Raw genomic sequence first — 27,594 nt, forward strand, 5'->3', positions numbered from 1 at the left:
AAGTAATTTTTCATCAAATCTACACCGGCCACATTTCCAGCAGCCATCACTCCAACACCTTATCCTTGAGTAATCATGCTACATTGATCATTTGATACTAGAAAATCACTCCAATATATCAAACACTGCTGCAAAGTATTTGGTTTGTTAAATTAAGCTTAACATTGTCTTTGTATTTGTTTTTGAGTTGCCACATTATGCAATAGACTGGCATGTCTTAAGGTCAATATTAGATCCAAAAATGGCAACAAAAAAAGAAACAGCTTTCTCTAGAAACTCGTCCGTCAGGTTTTGTTTTGAGGAATGAAGACTGTGGAATGCTTGAAATTACCAACAAACTGAAGACTTCATACAAAGGTGTACACTACAGTCTTCAAAGACAAAGGACAACTGGCTCTAACAAGAACAGAAAGAGATGTGGAAGACCAGATGTACAACTAACCAAGAGGATAAGTACATCAGAGACTCTAGTTTGAGAAATAGATGCCTCACATGTCCTCCGCTGACAGCTTCATTGAATTCTACCTGCTCAACACCAGTTTCATGTACAACAGTAAAGAGAAGACTCTTATGGGAAGAATTGCAAAGAAAAGCCACTTTTGAAACAGAAAAACAAAAAGAAAAGGTTCGAGTGGGCAACAGATAATTGGAAAATAGTGTTATGGATCTTAACCCCATTTAGCTTTTGTGGGATCAGCTAGAGTTTAGCTCCAACCCTAATTAAATACACCTGAAGCAGCTAATCAAGGTCTTCAGGAGTGCTTAAAGATTGCAAGAAGGCATTTTGGAGCAGGGCTGGAATTAAACTCTGCAGGACTGTGGCCCTCCAGGAACTGAGTTTGACACCCCTGAGCTAGGCCGTAAGGTGTGTGAGAAGTGCTCGACAAGACAGTCACATCCATAGCAAGTGCTACAGGAAGTGTGGGGTGAAAGGTCACCTGAGTATCTGGACAAACTGACAGCTAGAATGTCAAGGATCTGCAAAGCTGTCATTGCTGCACATGGAGGATTTTTTTTGATGAGAATTTTTTGAAGTAGTTTAAGAAGTTCTGAAAAAAAAAAAATCACATTGTAATAGCAATTTTTCACGTTATTAATATCCAGACTAAATACGGTGATCAGTTGAATGCAACTTTGGTGAATAAAAGGTCATTTCTTTCCAAAAGAGCCAAATCTGTACATTTATTCTGAACTTTTAGCTGCCAGTGTATATTTGTGGATGTTATTCAATTTATTTATTCAGTTTATTCATCCAACTTTTTATTTGTAAGTCTCTTTCCATTTGTATGTTAATATGAAAAAAAAATGACACCATAAACTTTTGTTTTGTTAATGAAAATTACAACGGAGTTTAGTTGTAAATTGCACTGTGTAGGAGACTTTTATTCTGAATAATAAACCGTGTTTGACCTTTCTCAACAAAGACTCCTGTGTCTAACCGTGTGTAGCTTCACGGTGTCGGGCTTGTGTCAGTTTGAATTCAGTCCTAAGGTTTGTCAAACATTCACCTTTTAAAAACAACAAATCATTGCTTTATTTCAGATAAAGCGAGATTTATACACACATACACACACACACACACACACCTAGGTGTTTTTATGAGCAGTCTGGCCGTTTTTACTTAAACCTGATACGTGTAATTCATCTATAAACGAAACGCTGAAGGGGTTGTGAGATGAGCTATCTAGCATGAAGCTACATTGATATTAGATATTTGACTGGTCGTTTATGTAGTTAAAAAAATAATTTACCAGGAACCGAAACGATTAGATTTTGTTAGTTGAAAAAAAAAAAAAGGAAATTGTTTTCGGTTTTGTGGGAACAAATGCACAGTTAGACTGGTGGACACTTTTGTTTTGTCAAATTTAAGAAGGTAATAATTCAGGGGTGTAGAATCCCCACGTAGATTAACAAACAAGATTACACCCCCCACACACATATATTCCCATCTGATATAACTTTAACATGGTACAGCCACAGTATTTTGAGGGGATTTGATCAATTAGAGAGAAACTTTTTCTAACTTTTAAGTATAACAGTCAGTATTGTGTATTCACTACACTCACAAGCTTCACATCAGTACTACTATGTTTGAATAATTGTGTAACAATGTTCTCTCAAACCCGACAGATTCAGAGATCCTGGTTTTTCTGTGATCTCTGAGTCACTTCACAGCATCAATGGCTGATAATGTACAAAATGCTGTCAATAATGTGGTAAGTATGCAATTTCTGTCTCCTTGTAAATTGTATTACTTATTGTGATTATGTACTGTGGTGTTATTTATTTTAGGATTTGTAGAAATGAACTTTTTTATATATATACGAGATATTTTTGTGTCATATATTGAAATCTATGAGAGAAACGGTTTAGAGAATATAACGGAAAGATGTGTTCACTGAGGCTGTATAAGAGTTCAGGCCATGGGATGAGATCTGACCACACCCATGTGAAATGAGATCCAATTTGGCACCATCAGGTCTGATGAATCTGATAAAGGCATGAGGCATCAGGTATTTATCACTGTTTGTAGCTGGAGGCTGTCCCGCTTGCACATATCTAACTTCATAAAGCGTCCCATAATCACAGCTGTAAAACTCTGGCAGTAGTGTAGATTGGAAAAGGGCTTTTTCAATGTTTTCATTTCCTGCACACAGCCAATGTGCTCTTGTGGATTTAGACTCAATGGCGGCGTGTGTAACTTTTGGGATGATGTTCAAATACTTCTCCTATCCTTAAGCTTACTAGTAGAGACAATCAGTTTGACATATATTTTTAACTGATATTTACACTTTTCAATTTTATAATTTTTTTAGTATCGGGTTTACCAATGAAGTTGGACACAAAAGACTTTGCTTTTAAATATTAATCAAGTGAGTGAATTTGATTAAGTTTATATTGCAACTAAAATTAGTCAAATTAATTATTTGCATACTGCGTGCAATATCAGTTTGTTAAGCAGTTTGCCGGAGGACAGTGATAAATGAAAAGCATCAATGTCCGTGGACACATTTTTGTTTGCTGTTTACAGAGTCTACAGCTGTCACAGAGTGACCTATCCGGTGAGATATCTCAGGACACTTATTTCATCTATATCTTTAATGGAGTAAGACAATGTTTTGCATACTTTTCCATGACAACGAATGTTATCTTTCCGTTATACAGATAACATTAATGGGAGTTTACCTGGTGTTATTTTTTCATTGCAAGGACGTGATTAATCCACTGCAAAAAAAACAACAACAAGCCATGCCGGTTATCTCTACATGCAGTGATATGATCATGATGCTTTAGCAGTTTTTTCCAGTGTGATCTGAGATTATAATTATTTATTTTTTAAATCCCCTTAAAAAAAAAAAACATTCTGTGACGTGCTCAGTTTTTAGGCTCAATAGACCAATGAAATTGCCGAACGGGTTAAGGTCAAACAACTATTTTGTTTACTGTTTAGATTAAATCGAGCGCGCTCAAACTTCCCATCATTCTGATTACGGTAGTCATTTTGTCACCCTCACCATGGCAAAGACACGGAGAAATGCATTTGATGCAGCTTTCAAGTTGAAGGCGATTTGGAAAGGGAAATAGAGCTGCTGCACAGGAGCTTGGTCTTAATAAGTCGATGATAAGACAGTAGCATGAGGAATTGACTCAGTGCAAAAAGACAACTAAAGCTTTCTTGGTAGGCTACTGTTTACTGCAAATTTATTTTTTTTTGTTACAAGCTGTGTTTCGTTAAAGCCTGTGTAAGGTTCATTTGTTTCAATGTACCGGTAGGCACCTGCGACTTATAGACACGTGCGGCTTATTTATGTTCAAAATAAGAATTTTTTTAAAATTCAGTGGGTGCGGCTTATATTCAGGTGCGCTCAATAGTCCGGAAATTACGGTACATACATACATCACTCACTACATCAGTTTGTCAGTGTATGATCATTTAAAACAAAACAAAAAAACATGTTGCTCCCATAAATATACTTTGCATTTTAATCACTAAATGAAAAACTATTTTAATAATAAAAAATAAATCCGAAAAATAAATTTGCAGCTCTCCAGTATACAGAAATAATTAAATGTTCCATTTTGTATCCTTTAATGTTTTTGGGTTTCCCCAATCAATTATTTATGTATAATATTGTTATTTTTGCATTGATCTGTGCATTTTTTTACAGTTATGTATTTATTTAATTATTTGTATATCCCCTCGCACAAATTTGCAGATATTTATTTATGTATTTATTTATTATTTTTGCAGGGTTTGTCATCCACACTAAATTATACAGAGAGAGAGAGAGAATAACCAACTTTAAACAGATGTAATAATTAAACCAAAATGAGACGATAAATTAACATTTTTTAACAAACATTAAACAACAAGACACACCAGACTCTAGTTTGTATGTGTTGTGTGTGTGTGTGTGTGTGTGTGTGTGTGTGTGTGTGTGTGTGTGTGTGTGTGTGTGTGTGTGTGTGCTTGTCAAATCACTTATTTGACATTTCTGTTTTATAAATGATCAAATAAATAATAATGGGAATAAGTGAAAAACATATAACAGATCGGATAGTTATGTGTCAAAACATTGTAAAATACAACACTGTTTTAATCCACATTAACATCTTACATCCCTCTGTGAGGATTATTTTATTATTTTCGTTGCACTGTTTGGACCAGGGACTAAAAACTAAAAGTTTTAGATTTTTCGATGCGAGCAGAAACTGTATTATTTTTTTTTCGTTCTGGTTCCGGAGTTCCGCAGCCTAATTTCGAAATGACAATCAGTCGGAATAAAATAAAATAATGGTTAGTAATGTTCTTTTAAATTACAGTACTCTGTTCTAAGGGTGGGTGATATACCAGTGTATAACAATGATATATGCAGTGTTAACAAATCTTGCAATTGAAACACTCAACCTGGTTTGGAAAAACAAGATCAAAATAAGTGACTTGCTTACCAAAAATAAGCAATCCAAAGGTTTTTTTACCATTTTGTAGGGGATTGATCAGCATAGAAATCATAATAAGCTTAGAATACTGTAGCCTTTATAAAACAATTTCTTTTCAGAAAATGTTTTCTTCATATTAAACATATCTCCAAAAAAAGTTACTGGCCAAACTAAAATAAATGATTAGCCAAACTCTCTCTCTCTCTCTCTCTCTCTCTCATGCAAACTGAACGGCCAAATGTTTTTGGACTAAACGTCACCTTAATCGGGTTGAATTATTTATTTATTTAACCTTGGTGTACCCACAGAGAGCACAACCATAGACCATGTTCTTCTGAAGCAAATAGTGTCCTAAATTAACTTTATACTGTTTTAATAACCATTTTTCCTCCAAAATGTCCTAAGCAATTTATTTACATAATATATACCCAATTAATGATGGACGATCAATCACACTGAAAATGGAAGATGCATTTAAAAGTAGCCAATTTAGAGTGGCTGCATAAAATTCTTTTTAATGGCAGAACAGTTTAAATATTCTGTCTATTGTAACGTTATTGTGCTAACAAATTCTAGACCGCTGTCAAACGCAAATCTTCATATCCCCACAAAATGATGTTTCATAAAACTCGTAGGAAAAACATTCAGTCAGTCAACCAAACGATTTGTACGGTTGCAAATTTGAGAAATAACCCTGATCAACAGTTGTTTAAGCTAATCAATGAATGGAATACAACAAGCTAACAGATTAAAGGCTATTTTCTTTTTTAGACAATTTAGAGCTACATATGTTATAAACAGATTTGTCACTTATTTGTCAACCGGACTTCTCCTGATATTGCGGCACATACCAAAGATCTCACACAACCTCTGGCAGTGTGACTTATTAACAGATGTCTGTCTGACTTATCTGTGGGAATAGGGTTCTCTCAACCACACAATTTTGACCAACTACGACTTAAATTCAGGTGCACCTTTATTTCCGCAAAATACGGCAATTCCGAAATTTGGAAAACTGTAATAAACCCTTGAATTAAAAAAAAAAATATCTGAAAAAAATAAACCAGTTATCAGCATTTAAAAATATCGTTTTCACTCTGGAACAGTTTAAAGGTACTTTCTTTTGTTTTGTTCCTTGAACGGCTTGAACTCAAAAACAATGTGAAGTGGTGAATAGATGATGAAATAATCCTCATAGAGCAATGTGACATGCTAAATATATAGGCATAATTCAACTGTTAGCGCAATAATAATATTATGATATTCCCAGTTATCGGCCAATAATACAACGGCCGCCATTCTTAATATATTAGGATCTTAATACTAAAAATAAATGGATCCTTGCATGCTGCCATTCACTCAAAACATTCCCTCTTGTTATGTTTTTCTCTGTGCAGTCAAATGAAGGAGCTAAGCCCAACCGGCACACTGAGGTGGGCGGTGCAGGGGGTCCCGGCCAGAATGAAGTTGAGCTTAACGGACAGCCACCGACTGCACGACCCCCTCAGGTGGTCACTGACAGCGAGGAAGACGAGGATGAGGAGCTGACTCTCAAATATGGAGCTAAACATGTTATTATGCTGTTTATTCCTGTCACATTGTGTATGGTGGTGGTCGTGGCAACAATCAAATCAGTCAGTTTCTACACACAGAAGGATGGACAACAACTGTGAGTATCATCACTATTAGACTGGTATCATACTTTTATACTACATATACACACTCCAAAGTTGTTCCAAAGACGAATGACTTTCTTTCCTCTGTAGAACATAAACATTTTCAAAATTCTGCTTAATTTCCTCAATTTGTCTGCATAAACCATAAATCTGAGGTAATTGGATCACTTCGCTCCATGTTTGACTTTTTTTTAAAAGTTTGATACAGTCGAGACATCTCCAACTGCACAGCTGCCATTCTATCATCTGCACATAGGGCTGCCAACATTTTCCCGTATTAGCGGAAAACGTCCCGCAATTGGCAGAAATGACGACGTCCCATAGGGGATGCCTTATTGTCACATATTGTAGAGCCTAGACACTCAAAGGGAATCCTATTGCGATCATTATCAAAATTCTTGTCTAAACTTTCACGGGACTATAGACTGCACATGTATATTATATTTTCACACGGCTCTGAGTGCGGTGAGCAGTGCAGGTCAATGATGGTCAGAGTTCATTTGGAGTGCTCACATAATGCATTTACATTTACATTTATGCATTTGGCAGATGCTTTTGTAATGAACTGACTACATTTACATGGTCACCAGATAGCGGGTTATTGCAAGAAAGCAGTGTATAAGTGGCGTACTCATTACTCCCGTATACAGGTGTTTTGGTCAGTAAGCAGCTTTCTCTACAGCAATGTAATTTCCCAGTGACGCTTATGTAAATGACAAACATGATATCCGAGGAATACGTCGCCATTTTATTCTCTGTTGCATTGCTTTATTTCCAGATATTCCATAGTTGTTGCTAGGTGTGTTAAACTGCTTTCTCTTAATCCATTAAATGGCGTAAGGAAATCGGCGCTCTCGTATACATTATTTCTGCCGCTTTCTGCAAAAACCCTAAAATAACCCACTTTCATAAGTGCATGTAAACATGTTCACTGTTGCACCAAAAAATTTGATACAGAAACATACTGTTCTTTTGAATTTAAAGTGCTCAATAATTGCAGTCATCTCAAATTCACGTTAGGTCACTCTAATAAGCACAACAGGTCTAATTATTAATATATCTATGTTTTAAGATTACAGTAAAATATTTACTTGCTTTGTCTGAGGACCAAAAATATAATGTAAAAAAATAAGGGTCTTTTATTGAACATGTGTTAGCCATATCATGGGTTTTGTGGTATTTTTGAGTGTATTCATTATTTTTTTCTTGCTATCTATGCTTTAAAATATTTAAGGGATGATCCACGACTAGGTATGCATTAAGTTATGCGTTCTATGCATGACGTGGAGGCGAAGAACCACCCGACGTGATTAACTAGTATATTGTGAAGAAAATCTGCACCAAAATTTTTGAATCGTTCTGTGTAATGTGTGTCTAAAGACAAGATCCACACAATCCATTTGTCATTGATTATCTCTTTTAACACCCCTTCTGTTCTTTACAATCAGTTGTTGGAAAAAAGATTAAATTGTAATCACACCCTGCATAGATGTGGCAAAAAAAAGGCTCTTGTTAATATGCGCTCAACAGAAACACTTCTGTGACGCTTGCTGAACTGCCGCCATTTTAAAGAGGTTAAATGGACATTATTACGGAACTATACACATACGAATCGAAATCGAATTGGGAAATCTGTACCCATACCCAGCCCTAATTTCGAATACCATTTTGAAAATTTTCCAGACAAAACTTCCATACGTAGGCCCTACCTGGGAATAGATTTCTGATGTAGTTGCTGTGACTGTCATCTACACAGCGCTGATGCACCACTGACTGCTAGTCCACCTCGTTACTTTATGAACTTCTTACCTGCTATTAGAAAGCTCTCTAATCGTCTTTTACTCTGCCCGAGTATTCTGGGAGCTGATGATATGAACCAGAAGAAACCAAGGCAAACCTGTCGGCCTGTCCGTTATGTTGGTGTATCTCTAATTGTCTTCTTCATTTAAATTTGTCCTAAATGGAAAGTGTTTGGGAATAGAACTGGAAAAACATGTGGCTCTTGTGTGCAGGATCTACACACCCTTCCGTGAAGACACAGAGACGGTGGGTCAGCGCGCTCTGAACTCCATGCTCAACGCCACCATCATGATCAGTGTGATCATGGTCATGACACTCGTTTTGGTGATGCTCTACAAGTACAGATGCTACAAGGTCTGTACATTCAGAGTTTGTTGGATTCTCACTATTGGTTCAGTTTAATCATTCAAAGACGAAGATTGCAAGTTTATTATGTTATTTTTGCAGGTGATTCAAGGCTGGCTGTTCTTCTCCAACCTTCTCCTCCTCTTCTTTTTCTCCTTTATTTATTTGGGGTGAGTTCTATCTTCGGTCAGTTAGGATCAGTACTTAATTTGAAGAATGAGAAATAGTAGAGAGAATTATTTATTTCAGCTTTTATTTCTTTCATCACATTACCAGTGGGTGAGAAGTTTAAATACACTTTGTTAGTATTTAGTAGCATTGCCTTTAAATTGTTTTAATTGGGTAGCCTTCCACAAGCTTCTCACAATAAGTTGCTGAAATTGTGGTCCATTCCTCCAGTCAGGCTTGTAGGCCTCCTTGCTCGTACACACTTTTTCCATTTCTGCCCTCAAATTTTTTATCGGATTGAGTTCAGGGCTTTGTGATGGCCACTCCAATACTTTGACTTTGTTTTCCGTAAGCGATTTTTGCCACAGATTTGTAGGTATACTTGGGGTCATTGTCTATTAGGAAGACCCATTTGCGACCAAGCTTTAACTTCCTGGCTGATGACTTAGGATGTTGCTCCAATATGTCCACATCATTTTCCTTCCTCATGATGCCATCTATTTTGTGAAGTGTACCAGTCCCTCCTGCAGCAAAGCACCCCCATAGCATTATGCCTCCACCCCCATGCTTCACAGTTGGGATAGTGTTATTTGGCTTGCAAGCCTCGCCCTTTTTCCTCCAAACATAGCAATGGTCATTATAAGCATTTTGTTTCATCAGACCAGAGGACATTTCACATAAGAAATGTCATAAGACATTTCACAAAAGTAAGATCTTTGTCCCCATGTGCACTTGCAAACTGTAGTCTGGTTTTTTTTATGGCAGTTTTGGAGCAGTGGCTTCTTCCTTGCTGAGCAGCCTTTCAGGTTATGTCGATATGGGACTCGTTTTTACTGTGGATATAGATACTTGTCTACCTGTTTCCTCCAGCATCTTTACAAGGTCTTTTGCTGTTGGTCTGGGATTGATTTGCACTTTTCGCACCAAACTACGTTCATCTCTAGGAGACCGAATGCGTATCCTTCCTGAGCGGTGTGATGGCTGCGTGCTCCCATGATGGTTTCGTACCATTGTTTGTACAGATGAACGTGATACCTTCAGGCATTTGGAAATTGCTCACAATGATGAACCAGACTTGTGGAGGTCCACAATTTTTTTTTATGAAATCTTGGGTGATTTCTTTTGAGTTTCTCATGATATCAAACAAAGAGGCACAGAGTTTGAAGGTAGGCCTTAAAATTCATCCACAGGTACACCTCCAATTTAGTACACCTCCTATAAGAAGCTAATTGTCTGAAGGTTTGTTAAAGGAAATTTCTAATTGTTAAAGGAAATTTCCAAGCTACTTAAAGGCAGAGTTAACTTTGTGTATGTAAACTTCTGACCCACTGGAATTGTGATATAGTCAAGTAAAAGTGAAACAATCTGTCTGTAAACAATTGTTTGAAAAATTTACTCATGCCATGCACAAAGTAGATGTCCTAAACGACTTGCCAAAATGATAGTTTTCTAATATTAAATCTTTAAGTGTATGTAAACTTCTGACTTCAACTGTACATAAATACACTGATCAGCCACAGCATTAAAACCACCTGTCTAATATTGTGTAGGTCCCCCTCGTGCCGCCAAAACAGCGCCAACCTGAGATGCTATTCTTCTCACCACAGTTGTACAGAGCAGTTATCTGAGTTACCGTAGACTTTATTGGATCAAACCAATCTGGCCATTCCCTGTAGACCTCTTTCATTAACAAGGCAGTTCTGTCCACAGAACTGATGCTCAATGGAAATTATTTGGTTTTGGCACCATTCTGAGTAAATTCTAGAGACTGTTGTGTGTGAAAATCCCAGGAGATCAGCAGTTACAGAAATACTCAAACCAGCCCATCTGGCCCCAACAATCATCCATGTTATTATCTAATCAGCCAATCTTGTGGCTGCAGTGCATAAAATCAAGAAGATATGGGTCAGGAGCTTCAGTTAATATTCACATCATCCATCAGAATGGGGAAAAAATCTTCTTAAAAAAAGATTTGGAGCATGGAATGATTCTTGGTGCTAGACGGGCTGGTTTAAGTATTTCTGTAACTGCTAATCTCCTGGGATTTTCACATTACAATGGCTTAATGTAGCTCATTCAATCATATTCAAGTGCCAAAACTATACATTTTATGATACTGTTTTATTAATGCTATCTGCATTCTTCTATTTAAGAACATAATTGATTACAATGTGATTATACAGTTGTATGAAAGTGTTTTTTTTTTTTTTTTTTTGTGTTTTCTTTCTATTTACAACATGGTACCTGGGTTATTGTGTTTGATCTTGATCTCATAACAAAAGCTCACTTTCACTGCAGAATGTCTTGCATTGTATGCTGTTAACATGCTTTTCTGTGTGTGGAAGCCTTAAGTTCTATGTACTAAGGTCATTGGTCTCAATGATTATAAATATAATGTAGATGTACATTGTAAAAGATTTTTAATACTGAAACTGATTAATTCCCTCCTATAATAATAAATGGGTTCTCATCTTACAAAAAATAAAACTTCGCAGTGCTTGCATTGCATAGTGAGTTTTCTTTTGCACAATCATCCTTAGTGCTGTTTTGAAAGCTTTAGTTCTGATGACCACTACACCTGTTCATATTAGGGAAGTGTTCAAGACGTACAATGTGGCCATGGACTACTTGACGTTAGCATTGATCATCTGGAACTTTGGCGTGGTGGGAATGATCTGTATCCACTGGAAGGGTCCACTGCGGCTTCAGCAGGCGTATCTCATCATGATCAGCGCTCTCATGGCTCTGGTCTTCATCAAGTACCTTCCCGAGTGGACTGCCTGGCTCATTTTGGCTGCTATATCTGTCTATGGTCAGCATTCATGCATTCATTATTACAATTGCAAAGAGAGATTCAAGCTTTTTATGAACTACTATTAGTAGTCTTTTTTGTCTTTGGTGTGTCAAAGAATACCACTGTCACATGTTTTGTGCACTTGCACAACTCTTGTATCCTTGTAGATCTGTTGGCGGTGTTGTGCCCAAAAGGACCTCTGCGTATTCTTGTTGAAACTGCTCAAGAGAGGAACGAACCTATATTCCCAGCCCTCATCTACTCTTGTAAGATGATTCTTTTAACATTCATTTCTTCTCAAGTTTTGTGACATTGAATTCAGTGTTTCAATTAGTTGTTGGTTCAGTTACTATCATATTCATATTTATATCTGAACCCATTTGTTTTGTCAGCAACCATGGTGTGGCTGTTTAATATGGCTGATAATAGTGAGACCACGAATAATTCAGCCCATTCAGTCCCTCAACAGGACAACGAAGGTGAGTCTATGGAAGGAATCAACCCAGTGATCTTAATGTATATAATGTAATAAAATCTAATTTAGTAAAACTTTACATAGTAATACTTTGAACAAAATTGCATTCCTTTAAAGACACAAAGAAATGTTCATATGTGATGTGGGTATTTTTGTGGTTCTAAAGGCCTTTTTCCACCATGTGAAAATAGAAACAATGCATTTCTATGGATCTGTTCACACTGGGGATTTTTTTTTATTTGTTTAGGTCGTTAAAAACATTTTTGAAACTCATTTACAATAAGAGACATTTAAGAGAGCATCTCAGTTAGGGTGGCTATATGAAATTGAACAAATAAATTCATACTAAATAAAACTAGATAACACTATTATGTATAACTTTATAACAGTGATAAACTACTGCAATTATGTATATTTTCAAAAGAAAGATGATGTAGTGTTTTTATGCATGGTCAGGTGAATCAGTGAATCGTTTGTGTGAACAAGTGGTTAAACCATCCAAAGTAACCAATTCCCTAAAATGAATTCTAACACTACCTGTAAGTGAAGTGGTGATTTGTTTTCGTTTCATTATATGACTTATCCCAACGAACCGATTTAATGTTTTGGACTTCCTGTGAGAGAGAGAAAGGACAGTGTAGGTAAGCACGTTTGTTTACTACGGTTATTGGTTTGCTGTGTGCACAATTATGTTTTGTCATGTTACACCATTGATGGTTGGAAAAAGAAGCTACACTATTCTGAAAATAGTTGAACTTCTGTCAAGCTACTGAATAAAGTAATTAAATTAGTAAATGCCTTTAGTTAGTTACTTCCAACACTGATGATGTGGAGGCGCAGCACGGCTCGTTGGGGCATCCTAGGTGACTGCCTATATTGGCTATGCTAAGATCGGTCACTGCTCCAATGTAACTTCAGAAATACACGCACTGAGCACTTTATTTGGTACACTATGGTCCTTATAAAGTGCCCGATGTGGTCTTCTGCTGTTGTTGCCCATATGCCTCAAGGATCGACATGTTGTGCATTCTGAGATGATATTCTTCTCAATACAGAGCAGATATCTGAGTTACTGTAGCCTTTCTGTCAGCAGTCTACCAGACTGGCCATTCTCGTTTGACCTCTCTCATCAACAACGCATTTCCATCCGCAGAACTACCGATCAGTGAATGTTTTTTTGTTTTTGGCACTATTCTGAGTAAATTCTACAGACTGTTATGCATGAAAATCTCAGGAGATCAACAATTATAGAAATACTCATACCAGGCCATCTGGCACCAACAATCATGCCACGGTCCAAATCACTGAGATCAAATTTTTTCCACATTCTGATGGTTGATGTGAACATTAACTGAAGCTCCTGACCCTTATCTGCTTCATTTTATGCACTACACTGCTGCCACACGATTGGCTGATTGGATAATCGAATTGGATAAGTAGGTTTTCCTAATAAAGTTCTCAGTGAGTGAATATCTGTCTCCTATAGTGGCCCTGGCACCCACAGCTCAGCCGGAGGATGACGGCGGTTTCACGCCAGCATGGGTGGATCATCAGCAGCATCAGCTGGGTCCGATGCAGTCCACAGATGAGAGCAGACGAGAGATCCAGCAGATGCCCTCTGAACGGCCACCACCTGTGGATGATGATGATGATGAAGAGAGTGAGTACAGTGTTTCCCAGAGGGTTTTGTGAGACTGTGGTGGGTTGACCTCGGACCGTCTAGGGGGGTCTGGGGCCATCATCTCCCGTAAGAAAATGTTGTACATTTTAAAGTGAAATGCATCAATCTGGTGCACTTTGAGAGCAAATTAACAGGCTAGATCTATGAAGAACATTGTGCTCTTGTAAACAGTTTTGTGCTCTAGTAGTAATTTAATCATAAACATATTGGTTGCAGGGCTTGAAATTAAGCACTGTCATGTGCTTGTCGTCCAGACAGGTAAATTGGTCATTCACTTGCCTGAGTAAAAAGAAACACGCGCATGTTCAGCACACACGCATACGCCGCCTGTCAATCAAACGGCACAGCTTTTACTACATCACTAGAAAATTATACAATTACATGCTCTTGATAAGAATATTAACTTTCTAAAAGTGACACAGGCCTAGGCTATCGCGAATATAGCTGGTTATTTTTTCGTTATTGAAGTTTTAATCAGTCTGCTTGTCCGGTCGGGCAAGTAAAATTCACTTTCACTTCCCCCTTCAAAAATCCACTTGTCTTGGACAAGCGTTTAGCCCTGGGTTGTATATATATTTGAATGGTGATGACACTGCAAAAAATCCACACCTACAAAGCATGTTAAACAAGATGGAGTTTAACTGACTGACTGGGTGGGAGAGATGTTTTGCCAAAGCAACAGCACAAAACACAATGTTATCTTGTGATCTAAGATCTTTTATGTTATTATGTGAAGTGTACAAATATTTTCAGTTAATTATGAAACTGTGGTGGGCCGCCACAGTCTAGGTAATTAATGGGAGTGTTTTTAGTGTTTTAAGTGTTCAGAATGAAGACAAGAAGTATTGTCAGACACTTTCTGATGAACTCCACCTGTGGTTACTCTGTTAGGACACCTGAGTTAACTTGAGGGGAACTGACTTAATACAGTGTGTACGGAAAGTATTCAGACCCCCTTAAATTTTTCACTCTTTGTTATATTGCAGCCATTTGCTAAAATCATTTAAGTTCATTTTTTTCCTCATTATTGTACACACACCACCCCATATTGACAGAAAAACACAGAATTGTTGACATTTTTGCACATTTATTAAAAAAGAAAAACTGAAATATCACATGGTCCTAAGTATTCAGACCCTTGTTCAGTATTTAGTAGAAGCACCCTTTTGATCTAATACAGCCATGAGTCTTTTTGGGAAAGATGCAACAAGTTTTTCACATCTGGATTTGGGTATCCTCTGCCATTCCTCCTTGCAGATCCTCTCCAGTTCTGTAAGGTTGGATGGTAAACGTTGGTGGACAGCCATTTTCAGGTCTCTCCAGAGATGCTCAATTGGGTTTAAGTCAGGGCTCTGGCTGGGCCATTCAAGAACAGTCACGGAGTTGTTGTGAAGCCACTCCTTCGTTATTTTAGCGGTGTGCATAGGGTCATTGTCTTGTTGGAAGGTGAACCTTGGCCCAGTCTGAGGTCCAGAGCACTCTGGAGAAGGTTTTCATCCAGGATATCCCTGTACTTGGCCGCATTCATCTTCCCCCCGATTGCAACCAGTCGTCCTGTCCCTGCAGCTGAAAAACACCCCCACAGCATGATGCTGCCACCACCATGCTTCACTGTTGAGACTGTATTGGACAGGTGATGAGCAGTGCCTGGTTTTCTCCACACATACCGCTTAGAATTAAGGCCAAAAAGTTCTATCTTGGTCTCATCAGACCAGAAAATCTTATTTATCACCATCTTGGAGTCCTTCAGGTGTTTTTTTGCAAACTCCATGCGGGCTTTCATGTGTCTTGCACTGAGGAGAGGCTTCCGTCGGGCCACTCTGCCATAAAGCCCCGACTGGTGGATGGCTGCGGTGATGGTTGACTTACTACAACTTTCTCCCATCTCCCGACTGCATCTCTGGAGCTCAGCCACAGTGATCTTTGGGTTCTTCTTCACCTCTCTCACCAAGGCTCTTCTCGCCCGATAGCTCAGTTTGGCCGGACGGCCAGCTCTAGGAAGGGTTCTGGTCGTCCCAAACGTCTTCCATTTAAGGATTATGGAGGCCACTGTGCTCTTATGAACCTTAAGGGCAGCAGAAACTTTTTTGTAACCTTGGCCAGATCTGTGCCTTGCCACAATTCTGTCTCTGAGCTCTTCAGGCAGTTCCTTTGACCTCATGATTCTCATTTGCTCTGACATGCACTGTGAGCTGTAAGGTCTTATATAGACAGGTGTGTGGCTTTCGTAATCAAGTTCAATCAGTATAATCAAACACAGTGGGACTCAATTGAAGGTGTAGAACCATCTCAAGGATGATCAGAAGAAATAGACAGCACCATAGTTAAATATATGAGTGTCACAGCAAAGGGTCTGAATACTTAGGACCATGTGATATTTCAGTTTTTCTTTTTTAATAAATGTGCAAAAATGTCAACAATTCTGTGTTTTTCTGTCAATATGGGGTGCTGTGTGTACAATAATGAGGAAAAAAAATGAACTTAAATGATTTTAGCAAATGGCTGCAATATAACAAAGAGTGAAAAATTTAAGGGGGTCTGAATAATTTCCGTACCCACTGTACGTCCACTAAAAATCACAGTTGTTTAAAAGTCACTGCAAAAATATCTCAAAGAATTTAAGTTCTGAGAAAAGCTCAGGCTAAAACTTAAAACTGAAGAACTCCTATTTTGAACAGAACATCCATGTTGCGAATGTAATTTACCGGTATGTGAAAAATTGGAATATTGGAAAAACAATTTGCAAGTACTGCACCGTTTACATCCCATGTGTTTAAGAGAATAAAATGGTCATTTCTGGGGAAATTGGCAAAAAATAGATGTTAAAATTGGAAGTTGAAGCCATTGTGGCTCTTTTATTGATTGTAATGAATTGCTTGCAGTTTAGCAACATTTGAGATGCTATGCGATGATATTAATGATCTTGTTTGAGCGCATTATGTTTTCACATGGCTTGTTGAGTCAAAGTCATATGATTTGTATACGCATCTGTATATTCCTATATACAGCGGCAAGAAAAATTATGTAAACCCTTTGAAATTAGCCGGTGTTCTGCATTAATTTGTCATAAAATGTGATCTCATCTTTATCAAAGTCACAAGTATAGACAAACACAATGTGCTAAAGCTAACAACACACAACCAGTTATAATATTTAATGTCTTTATTGACCACACCCCATTAAACATTTACAGTGCTGTGGAAAAAGAAAGTGAACCCTTGGATTTAATAACTGGTCAATCCTCCTTCGGCAGTAATAACCTCAACCAAGCGTTTCCAGTAGCTGCGGATTAGACCAGCACAACATTCAGAAGGAATTTTGGACCATTCTTCCTTACAGAACTGCTTCAGCTCAGACATATTCCTAGGATGTCTGGTGTGAATGGCTCTCTTGAGCTCATCCCACAGCGTCTCTATTGCCGGGGTGCTCACACTTCTATGGCATGAGATCTACTTTTTCATACTGCCATTATAGTAAGATCTACCATGTATTGTAGGCAGTTTTGTCACAATACCAAAATTTCAAAACAAATTTTTAAATCAGGTAACAGTAATTATTCAGGACAAGGTAATGACATGTCATAAAATAAGAATAAAGAAAAAAAAAATTAAGAAAACAGTGCTTACTTTTTCGAACAGCAGTATCAATAAGTATTCAAGTATACCTCAGAAATTAAAAATAAAAAAAAATAAAAAAAAATATATATATATATATATATATATATATAGGCCTATATATATATATATATATATATATATATATATATATATATATATATATATATATATATATAATTTGCCATAAAACCTAATAGATTGCAGGTTTTCAGCTCCATGATTATAATACATTAATATTTTTAAAGATACTAAGATATTTCAGAACAATAAAATCTAAATTCCTTGTTGTTTGATTAATATAGTCTAATGTTAATACAGAAAGGTCTATTAATAGACTTTTTAAGGTTTTCCGTATAGTACACTCATGAACAGAGATGTTAACCAGTTCCAATGATTCCTTCAAGTCTAGGGTTCTTTTTTGTCTCAGAGTATCCTGTAATGTGCCCTTTGAGTCATCTTGACTAGACGGCCACTTCTAGGGAGAGTATCCACAGTATCCTCCATTTATAGACATTTTGTCTAACTGTGGAATGAAATATGAATATTTAAGCTCTTCGAGATAACTTTGTAAACATTTCTAGCTTTATGAAAAGCAACAAATGTGATGGTAGGCCTTCTGAGATCTATTTTTTGCAAGGCATGGTCCATGTCAGCAGATACTTCTTGTGAATAGCAAACTCAAAGTGTTTGAGTGATTTTTTATAAGTCAAAGTAGCTCCAAACCATACCTCCAATCTCATTTCATTAATTGGATTGCAGGTTTGCCAACTCCTGACTCTAATTAGCTTTTGTTGACATCAATAGCCTAAGGGTTTACATACTTTTTCCAACCTACATTGTGAATTTTTTTAATGATGTGTATTGTATGTACCCACTATTACCCCTCCCAACCCCACCCTGGCTCTCAACAACATCCCAGTGGTCACATAAGATTATAGACACACACACAAAAAAATGTGAGGGGTGTACTCACTATTGTGAGATACTGTATATATATATATATATATATATATATATATATATATATATATATATATATATATATATATATATATATACATATAAAGTATCACATTTTTGTAAATATCTGATTATATCTTTTCATGTGACAACACTGAAGAAATGACACTTTGCTACAATGTAAAGTAGTGAGTGTACAGCTTGTATAACAGTGTAAATTTGCCGTCCCCTCAAAATAACTCAACACACAGCCATTAATGTCTAAACCTCTGGCAACAAAAGTGAGTACACCCAAAAGTGAGTACACCCTCCCCGGTTTCATGTAACTCATTAGTGTTACAAGGTCTCAGGTGTGAATGGGGAGCAGGTGTGTTAAATTTGGTGTCATCACTCTCACACTCCCTCTATCTGGTCACTGGAACTTCAACATGGCACCTCATGGCAAAGAACTCTCTGAGGATCTGAAAAAAACAATTGTTGCTCTACATAAAGATGGCCTAGGCTATAAGACGATTGCCAAGATCCTAACACTGAGCTGCAGCACGGTGGCCAAGACCATACAGCGGTTTAACTGGACAGGTTCTACTCAGAACAGGCCTCGCCATGGTCGACAAAAGAAGTTGAGTGCACGTGCTCAGCGTCATATCCAGAGGTTGTCTTTGGGAAATAGACGTATGAGTGTTGCCAGCATTGCTGCAGAGGTTGAAGGGTTGGGGGTCCGCCTGTCAGTGCTCAGACCATACGCCGCACACTGCATCAAATTGGTCTGCTTGGCTGTCATCCCAGAAGGAAGCCTCTTCTAAATATGATGCACAAGAAAGCTCGCAAACAATTTGCTGATGACAAGCAGACTAAGGACATGGATTACTGGAACCATGTCCTGTGGTCCGATGAGACCAAGATATACTTATTTGGTTCAGATGGTGTCAAGCATGTGTGGTGGAAACCAGGTGAGGAGTACAAAGACAAGTGTGTCTTACCTACAGTCAAACATGGTGGTGGGAGTGTCATGGTCTGGGGCTGCATGAGTGCTGCCGGCTCTGGGGAGCTACAGTTCATTCTCGGCGGCGAGAAGCGGCGCGGCAAGTCTTGGGCGGTGTGGGCGTTAGAGGAAAGTTCAAGTGCAGCCAACATTATGGTAATGAGATTTGACGTGGTTCAGCTGCAACCTATTGAAATATAGAAGCGCTCCGCTCTAGCGACGTCTAGAGAACACAACTGTGTAAACTTTGGTTCCCACCAAACATTAGTTCCGAAGTCTAAATGGAGCAGAAACTGATTATTGCCGTGGCGGGTTTTCCCGTAATATTTTATCTGTCTCTGTTTGCTTACAGGGATATAAATAAAATTCAAAACCGATGATTGGACAAAGGTGTGCCAGGTGAGTTGATGAAGTGGATATTATGGTTTATATAATATTATATAATAATATTAAAATATTTCATGAGGATATACGCTACTTGTGATATGTCTGGATGTTTTGTGGCCCCTTTAAATATAGTTCACAAAACCAAGCATTCTCAATGAAAGTTGCCGCCTATTTCAAATACGTCAGAGCGTCCACGAATTTTCAATAGCGTTGTTGGCAGGGCAGCCAGAGCGAATTTTGACGCTCTTGCCGCCTGTGGTCTGAACGCATGGTTACTCTCACTGATATGGATTGGTCTTAACGGCATACCTGCACAGATCCGATGCTGCAAAGTCGTCTGCATCTTGACACTTCCAGAAGTGCCAACACAAATATCTTGTATCATGCACCTGTCAAAGACAAGTGCACAGAGAACAAATGAATGGCCACTCTTTGCGATTAATTTAATCGCAGTAGCCATCCGTTTATTTATTAATGTTCAAAATAATAGACGGCAGTCATGGAATTAAACCCCAAATTGCAAAAAATATATAAATTCTATGCACAAAGATGTTTTAAATTTAAAAATAAATACACAATACTAGGTGAAAAGCTTCACTGTGCTTTTTGGAACACTAACATAGCCCAATTCTATAACATTTTTGTTTAGCTTACTTTTGAAAAAATGCCGGCACAATTATTGAAATTATTTTAAATAAAATAAATTACCAAATGAATAAAGTATTAAATTGAAGGAAAAAAATCACCAAACGAAAAAAAAAAAAAATTGCCTTTATAATTGCCTGTACACAAACTTATGTTAGCCTGTTCTATAGACAAAAAAGTTGCCTGAATGACATTCTCAGAAAGTTCTTCTCTTTTTTCAAGACTATAAACTATCAGAACTATTGGTCCAATGCCGAGTTCACTTTCAGAAACTTAGCTTTTGAACATTTTAAAACTTTTATTTTAAATCTAACCCTCTTTAGCTCGGATCGCATTTGCTGAGCTTCTTCAGGAAATGTAAATTGCATTATGATGCTAAAATGTATTTTAGATGATAATCAAGGTCAGTTAGTCATTAAAAGTTACTACATAAATATGTGGGATATAATGCAGTTGTGATGGTGATGCTTTAGATTAGATTGTTCAAAATAGCCTAATGAATATCAGGAATGTATCATATGTAAACCCTGATATTACACTGCTTCGATTTTTCTTTAATATCTGTGCACACAGCATATACACATCAATTGATGGTCCTTATACTAAGACTGAAAGTTTCCCCACTACTTGGTGCAGGTTGCCAACTTGAACAGGGCCATGACGATTCGCTTTCGGGTTGTAACCGGTGGTAACCTGCAATAGGCACAACATCAGGACCAATATTACAGTCCTATCAGAAGGGCAACTGCTCCCTTTTGATTGCAATTTCTAGTGTTCTGATTGGATTTATTTGTGAAATTAAAATGACAGTACGCTGGCTAATTTCAGTGAAATGTCTCAATACTCTCTCCCCATTTTACCAAAACTTCAGAGAAAAAAAAAATAGGGACATCTGTGTGAACAGTGGGGTAAAAAAAGTAGGTTTACACAGCCATAAAAACTTGACAGCATCCTTATTGTGCAGTGAGGTTAAACAGGATTGTGTGCTGTGTGTGTGTGTGTGTGTGTGTGTGTGTGTGTGTGTGTGTGTGTGTGTGTGTGTGTGTGTGTGTTTTCCAGGGGGTGTGAAACTGGGTTTGGGAGATTTCATCTTTTACAGTATGCTTGTTGGTAAAGCATCAGCCACAGCCAGTGGTGACTGGAACACAACGCTAGCCTGCTTTGTCGCCATTCTCATCGTAAGCAACCCAAAGAAATCCTACAAGTCTCACTGAATATCTTTCTCAAGTATTAATCTTTATTGTTCGCTTGTTTGCATTAACAGTCGGCTAATTTTTTCCTCAGGGATTGTGTCTAACTCTACTCCTCCTGGCAATCTTCAAGAAGGCTCTTCCAGCTCTCCCCATCTCCATCACCTTCGGCCTGGTCTTCTACTTCGCCACTGATAACTTGGTTCGTCCGTTCATGGATCAGCTGGCTGTCCATCAGTTCTACATTTAGCATGGAGAGGTCACTTCTCATGCACTCCACTCTAATGCTCATTCCCAGAACCCTCTTGAAGGGAAGCACCTTTCCTCTTCCTCTGGACACGTGACTGAACTCGCCATTCCTGGCATTGAATAATTGCTTCACAATTGCAGTGCCTCTCCAGTGACTGAACAAAACCTGATATTCGCTTTCATCACATCTTTGGTCGGTAGGCCGAATGTTTCTTTGCTCAGAGATAAAGCAAAGGCTATCTACAGTCATCTAACATGTATGAATGCATTACGGTAAGTGAATGGTAGTGATTATGAATTAAAATTTTAATTATGAGTTTGTTGAACTCTATTTTGTGGAATGGGACCAGAGCTTGCATTACTCACCAAATCTTGGATTCACTTTCTTGACATTGTTAATTCCGATATAGCAAGCATTAACCCAAAGCTCTGTGACTGATATGGCTTCATAAACAGAGGTAGGTACTATTTAATTTTGGTCTTTTTAGGGTGCCTGTGAGCATGGTTTGAGTTTTAAGTCCAACCATGTTTATTTGGGAAGATGTCACATGTTTGATTGTTTTAGTTTATGCTAACATTAAATAAAGTGCTGTTAGAGCTACTGTTTTGCTCACCAAGTGCGGGAGCATGATTTTGGAATGTACCATAAACTCCAAGTCCTAAATATGTCCATAAATGTTCATCTCTGCACAAAATGTCAGAAACGGTTTGTTCATATTTTTGTTGCCATTTTACCAGCAAACGGTTGATAAATGAATTTTAGCTTACTTTTTTTGTAGTACCCACGTTTTGTTATTTTAAGAAAATACAAACAATTTTGTATCTAAATAGAAAGAGTCACAAATAAAAGGGTGGCTCATTTGAGCAAATTTCAGTGTCCAGTGTCATGTCAGTTTCTATGGACAAATGATTTAAATGTGTAACAATTTCTTTACGTTTTTTACCTTTGTTTTCTTTAAAGGAGTATAGCACCGAAAAATGGAAATTCTAAACTTGTCGTTTAAAACCCATATGACTGCCTTTCTTCTGCAGAACACAAAAGGTATTTAAATGGACATTTGCTGATTTTAACATTTTAAATAAAACAAATACAAACACCCTAATTGCACAAGTCTGCACTCCTTTTCATATTGGGGTCTCAAGCCATTTTCACTGTTAACCAATCACATTCTAAATCATGCCATCAATGAAAGTGATTGATTTAACCCAGATCAAAGTCAGCTGTTGCTGACGGATTTGCTGGAATGTTTGGGGTGGCATCCTACTGGGAGTGCCATGGTCCGCAAAGAGTTGCCAAAGAAACTGTGAGAGCTAATTGTTGAATAGTACCAATGAAGAGAGGGATATAAAAGGATATCAAAGGCCCTGGATGTACCATGGAGCACTGTCAAAACCATCATCAATAAGTGGAGAAAATATGGCACTACAGAGACCTTCCAAAGATCAGGACAACCCTCCAAAGTTGATGAGAGGACGAGGAGAAAACTTATCAGGGAGGCTACAACGAGGTCAATACCAACACTGAAGGAGCTAAAGGAAGTTTTGGAAGGTACCGGTCACTCCTTGCATGTGACTACCATCTCTCATATTCTGCACATGTCTGGGCTATGTGGTAGAATGGCAAGAAGCATCCAATCCTGTTTAAATTGTGCCAAAATAGTCATTCAGTCACCCCAAAACATGGGGAAATGTGCTATGGTTTGACGAGACAAAGGTTTAACTTTTCGGCATAAATTGTAAAAATATGTTTGGCACAAAGCCAATAAAGCTCATCATCCAAGGAATGCCATACCGACTTTGAAGCATGGTGGTGGTAGCATCATGCTTTGGGGCTGCTTCTCTTCAGCTGGGTCAGAGGCTCTTGTCAAGATAGATTGATAATGAATAGTTCCAAATATCAAGATATTTTGGCACAAAACCTGCTGGTCTCTGTCAGAAAGCTGAAGATAAAGAGAAATTTCACATTCCAACATGACAACGACCCATCCAAGTCGACCAAGGCATGGCTTCAGAAAAGGAAAATCAAAGTCTTGGAATGGCCCAGGCCTCCATTCCATTGAAAAGCTGTTGAATGTCCTAAAGAGAGCTGTACACCAGAGATCCCCTTGTTTTGCAAAGAGTGAGATGAAATTCCAAAGTCTAAATTGTGCAAAGTTAATAAGAGACTTCTTCACAAAGACTTGTTGCTCTAATAAATGCAAAAGGTGCTTCCACAAAGTATTAGTTGGGCAGGGTGTGCAGACTCATGCAATCAGGGTGTTTGTATTTTTTATTATTAAAATGTTCCTAAAAATGATCTATTTGTTTTTTTTTTCCCTCTGGATTTTTGTTTGTTGGAAGATCACATTACAGATGGAAAAAGTCGGACATTTACATAGTTGTTATTTCTGTCTTTACATTAAAAAAAAAAACATGTTCATCCGGACAGCGCATTGGCATTTGTGTGCATGTACTGCTTATCACACTGCTTTCAGAGGAGGTTTTTCCTATCTTAGCATCCCATTCATGTGTTGGACCCTCGAAAAAGCAATTTACAAATGTCCTGCTGTCAGGACACTACCTCATTCGACCTTCAACATTACCTGTGTTCACTTGTACTAATTCTGTTGCCTTCTTATAAGACTCATCTCGACTTGGAGGGCATTACACCTCAGGTCAAACAAAATCTCACTCCCTGTATTTCATTGCGGATCACTGTGGGATCCCATTGTTAGTGAAGGCCCCTGTAAGTGGTGGGAAAATTTTAGAAATTCCACAATGCTGCACCACAACGACTGCTGTGACATTCCATTTGTTGACCTTTTCCATGTTCCTGACTGCGTGGAATTGGCAAATTGCCTGAAACTTTGAAGGTAGTGGCTGTTTCCATGGGGACTGCTTGGCATTGCTTGCTGGGATGGTGACTCTCCTTTGTGATTAGACCTGGGTGATTGGCGTCAAGCTGGGCCTTCACGACCGCCTGACTGGACATCGTTTTCCATTTGAAATAAGTGTGAAGTGAAAAATATTAACTGTTTTTGTCCTAAACTTTTTATTCTAAATGTCTGCTACTTCGGCAGATTGGAAGATAATGTTTAGAGTGCTGTTAGAGCTACTGTTTTGCTCACCAAGTGCATGTAGAACACCAAGTAGATGTTTGAAATTGTAATTTACTTTGCAAACCTCAGAAGAAGAATAAACAACCTCACTAACTTTCTTCAAAGCTTTGTTTACATTTTTTGATCTTTCTATACGTCTGAATAGACTGGATGCTGACATTGCAATTTGTTGAAGCCTTCTCCCATTCAACAATACAATAAATACATTGCAAGCAAATTGAAGGTTCATTGTGTCGGCCTCTGAAATGGCACTTGGAGGCGAAATGTGAACGCCATATATGAATGTTGTACGCTGTGAAAAGGTGGCTTTTGTGGCACGGTCACATTTACCTTTGCACAACAAAATATCCAAATATCAGTAGGAATCCACACAATCTGGTAATTTAAGTGGTGAGTCTCTTTTATAAATGTACTTTCCCAGGGTATAAAGTGCAATGTAATAAAGACACACAATTGACACACACACTTTACATCTGCCCACACCTTCTTCACCTGCCAAATTTGTCAAAGGTAAATATGACCAAGACTTTAGGCCAGTAACCAACCACCCAGAACAACACACACAACCACATATCAATGCCCTGGCATTGTGCTGTGCATGCATCACACAAATTTTCTTAAGTAAATGTAAATTACAAGTTTGTAGCTCACGGTATGTAGAGCTTATGTTGAACTTTTAGTTGGGTACAGTTGTAACTAAAAAATCCTTGTGTCTTTTTGTGCCAGTGCTAATTTTGATAACTCCTCCCTGTGTCAACTTGCCTTTTCCCTCAGGTCCATTCAGTTTCCGGTAAGGTATTAGGCTGGCTTACATCGGGCCATGCAAGACACGTTAATCTCTGGAGGTCAATTGAGCACTGTGACTACAGGAGAAGTGGCTAAGGATAGCTCCTGTAAGGGGATTACCAGAAGTGTGAGGGAGTGTCCTACGACATGTAAGACAAACTGGCACTCAAGGATTAGACCATAAGTAATTAGTCTGGATGCATATCTTAGTCAGATCTGCAGGCACCAAGGACCGATCCGCACTCAAAGGATTCTAATTCGCCGCTGTTACACTATACAAGTCAGACCTACACTCTGTTAGCAACCATGTCAAAGGAGAAACTGGAAGGCCTGGTGAAGCGAATGGAGGTGACCCTCGTCGAGATGGAGCAACTGAAGTTGCACTGCGGCCGGCAGAGCGAGGAGCTGAGTCAACTTGTGGTGGAGCTTCGTCGGGAGAACCAGGAGCTAGCTGAGAAATACAACCAGCTAGCTCAGGACATGAAGGAGGCGAAGGAAATCATTGAGCAGTTGCAAGACACCAAGTACGCTTTTGACGCAAAGGAGAGGCAAGCCCAGAAGCTCAGTCGACAACTCTGAAAGCTTATTGGAGAGTGACTACTCAACGTTTAGCAGTTCCTTGTGGGTGTTTATGTGACTGTGTGCTATTGGGAGTTTTCTTCATTACAGAGACCTGTTTGAAAAGAATCAAAGAAAGTATGTGGATATGGGAAAGAATTTGTAGTGATTGTCTGTGTGATTAAGGCCAGGAGGCAACAAGTGTAAAATTCAGTATTAATAATGTTGATTTAAATTATGTGCTTTAGCTTACCCTGTAAATCTTTACTTTGAATGTAAATGGAGAACTAAAACAGAAGACGTTTACCAACAGAAGGAAAAGTGTTGGATTATGGTAGAAGGGACACAGACCGTGACGAAGAACTTTAAGTGAACTGTCATTTGCTATATGTATTAGGCAAAAAGGAAAGGACATTTCACATTGTGGGTGATTTACCCCATTGAATGAAATATGTGGTTGGTATACAAAGGATTAAAAATGGCCCTGTTTTGTTAAGCAGATCCTCATATGTTGTTAGTCCATCTTAACCAGTTAATAAGAACTCTTTCCAAACTCTGTTCCCTACAACCCAATTTTTTGTAATGTCATGGAAGAAAATCCACTTTGGGAAAACTCAGTGGTAGTTTAACATAGTATCCACCATTGGCTCAGCTGTTTCACATTTAAAATGCCTTCTAATTTGACTCATTTGTGCAGTTTGTAAAATAATGTCATAAACAAAATTCTGATTAAAATGTATGACTTGTGTTTTTCTTTGGTCATGTTTATTTGTATTAATCTCCAATTAAGAGAGATAATAATTAGTTTTATCAAATACCCATGCATTAAAAAAGTGGGTGCGCACGGTTGCACTCTCTGGCAGCATACATGATCAAATATAAGTCAAAAACAATCAGTCACTGGACAAATATGTACTATAATGTAATGAAATAATTGCAATTTTAACAGTTTCTTGAGTAAAAATGTATTCCGTCTGGAAACACAGCTACATTTGAATGGCTGTCAATTGCAAAACATGCTTTTTGCCATCATAAGTTGTAGTTTCGGCATCTGCCAGCAGGTGCTAATGGGAATCTGGTAATCAGCCAATTACTAACCCCCTGGTCCAAACCCAAATCTCTTTCTTTCGTTCTTATGCAGAACACAAAAGGAACTGTTTCAATTAATATTACAGCCCATCATTTCAATACAATGGCAGTGAGTCATGCCTTTGTAGCTTTAGAAAGGACCCAAAAGTATCT

General features: G+C 38.1%; 1 protein-coding gene across 5 annotated transcripts; it reads left to right on the forward strand.

Moving 5' to 3' along the window:
* The first annotated feature begins 1,425 nt into the window (after window positions 1-1,425).
* On the forward strand, window positions 1,426-27,066 carry psen1 (presenilin 1). Of its 5 annotated transcripts, none has more exons than XR_007972202.1 (12): window positions 1,426-1,491; window positions 2,131-2,216; window positions 6,339-6,610; window positions 8,630-8,771; window positions 8,865-8,932; window positions 11,522-11,742; window positions 11,892-11,990; window positions 12,117-12,203; window positions 13,686-13,859; window positions 21,531-21,649; window positions 21,756-22,952; window positions 25,783-27,066. XR_007972202.1 is itself a non-coding variant. In XM_052145076.1 (11 exons), exons 2-11 carry the CDS (start codon window positions 2,181-2,183, stop codon window positions 21,909-21,911), a joined length of 1,374 nt encoding a protein of 457 aa, XP_052001036.1. In that variant the 5' UTR covers window positions 1,426-1,491; window positions 2,131-2,180; the 3' UTR covers window positions 21,912-25,092. The 5 variants fall into 5 exon arrangements, 2 of the variants coding, with proteins under 2 accessions (XP_052001036.1, XP_052001037.1); XR_007972200.1 differs by lacking the exon at window positions 25,783-27,066 and adding an exon at window positions 24,251-25,092; XR_007972201.1 differs by lacking the exon at window positions 25,783-27,066 and adding an exon at window positions 24,263-25,092.
* Window positions 27,067-27,594: the final 528 nt, after the last annotated feature.

The sequence above is a fragment of the Xyrauchen texanus genome, chromosome 16 (assembly GCF_025860055.1).
Source record: "Xyrauchen texanus isolate HMW12.3.18 chromosome 16, RBS_HiC_50CHRs, whole genome shotgun sequence".
NCBI classification, from domain to species: domain Eukaryota; kingdom Metazoa; phylum Chordata; class Actinopteri; order Cypriniformes; family Catostomidae; genus Xyrauchen; species Xyrauchen texanus.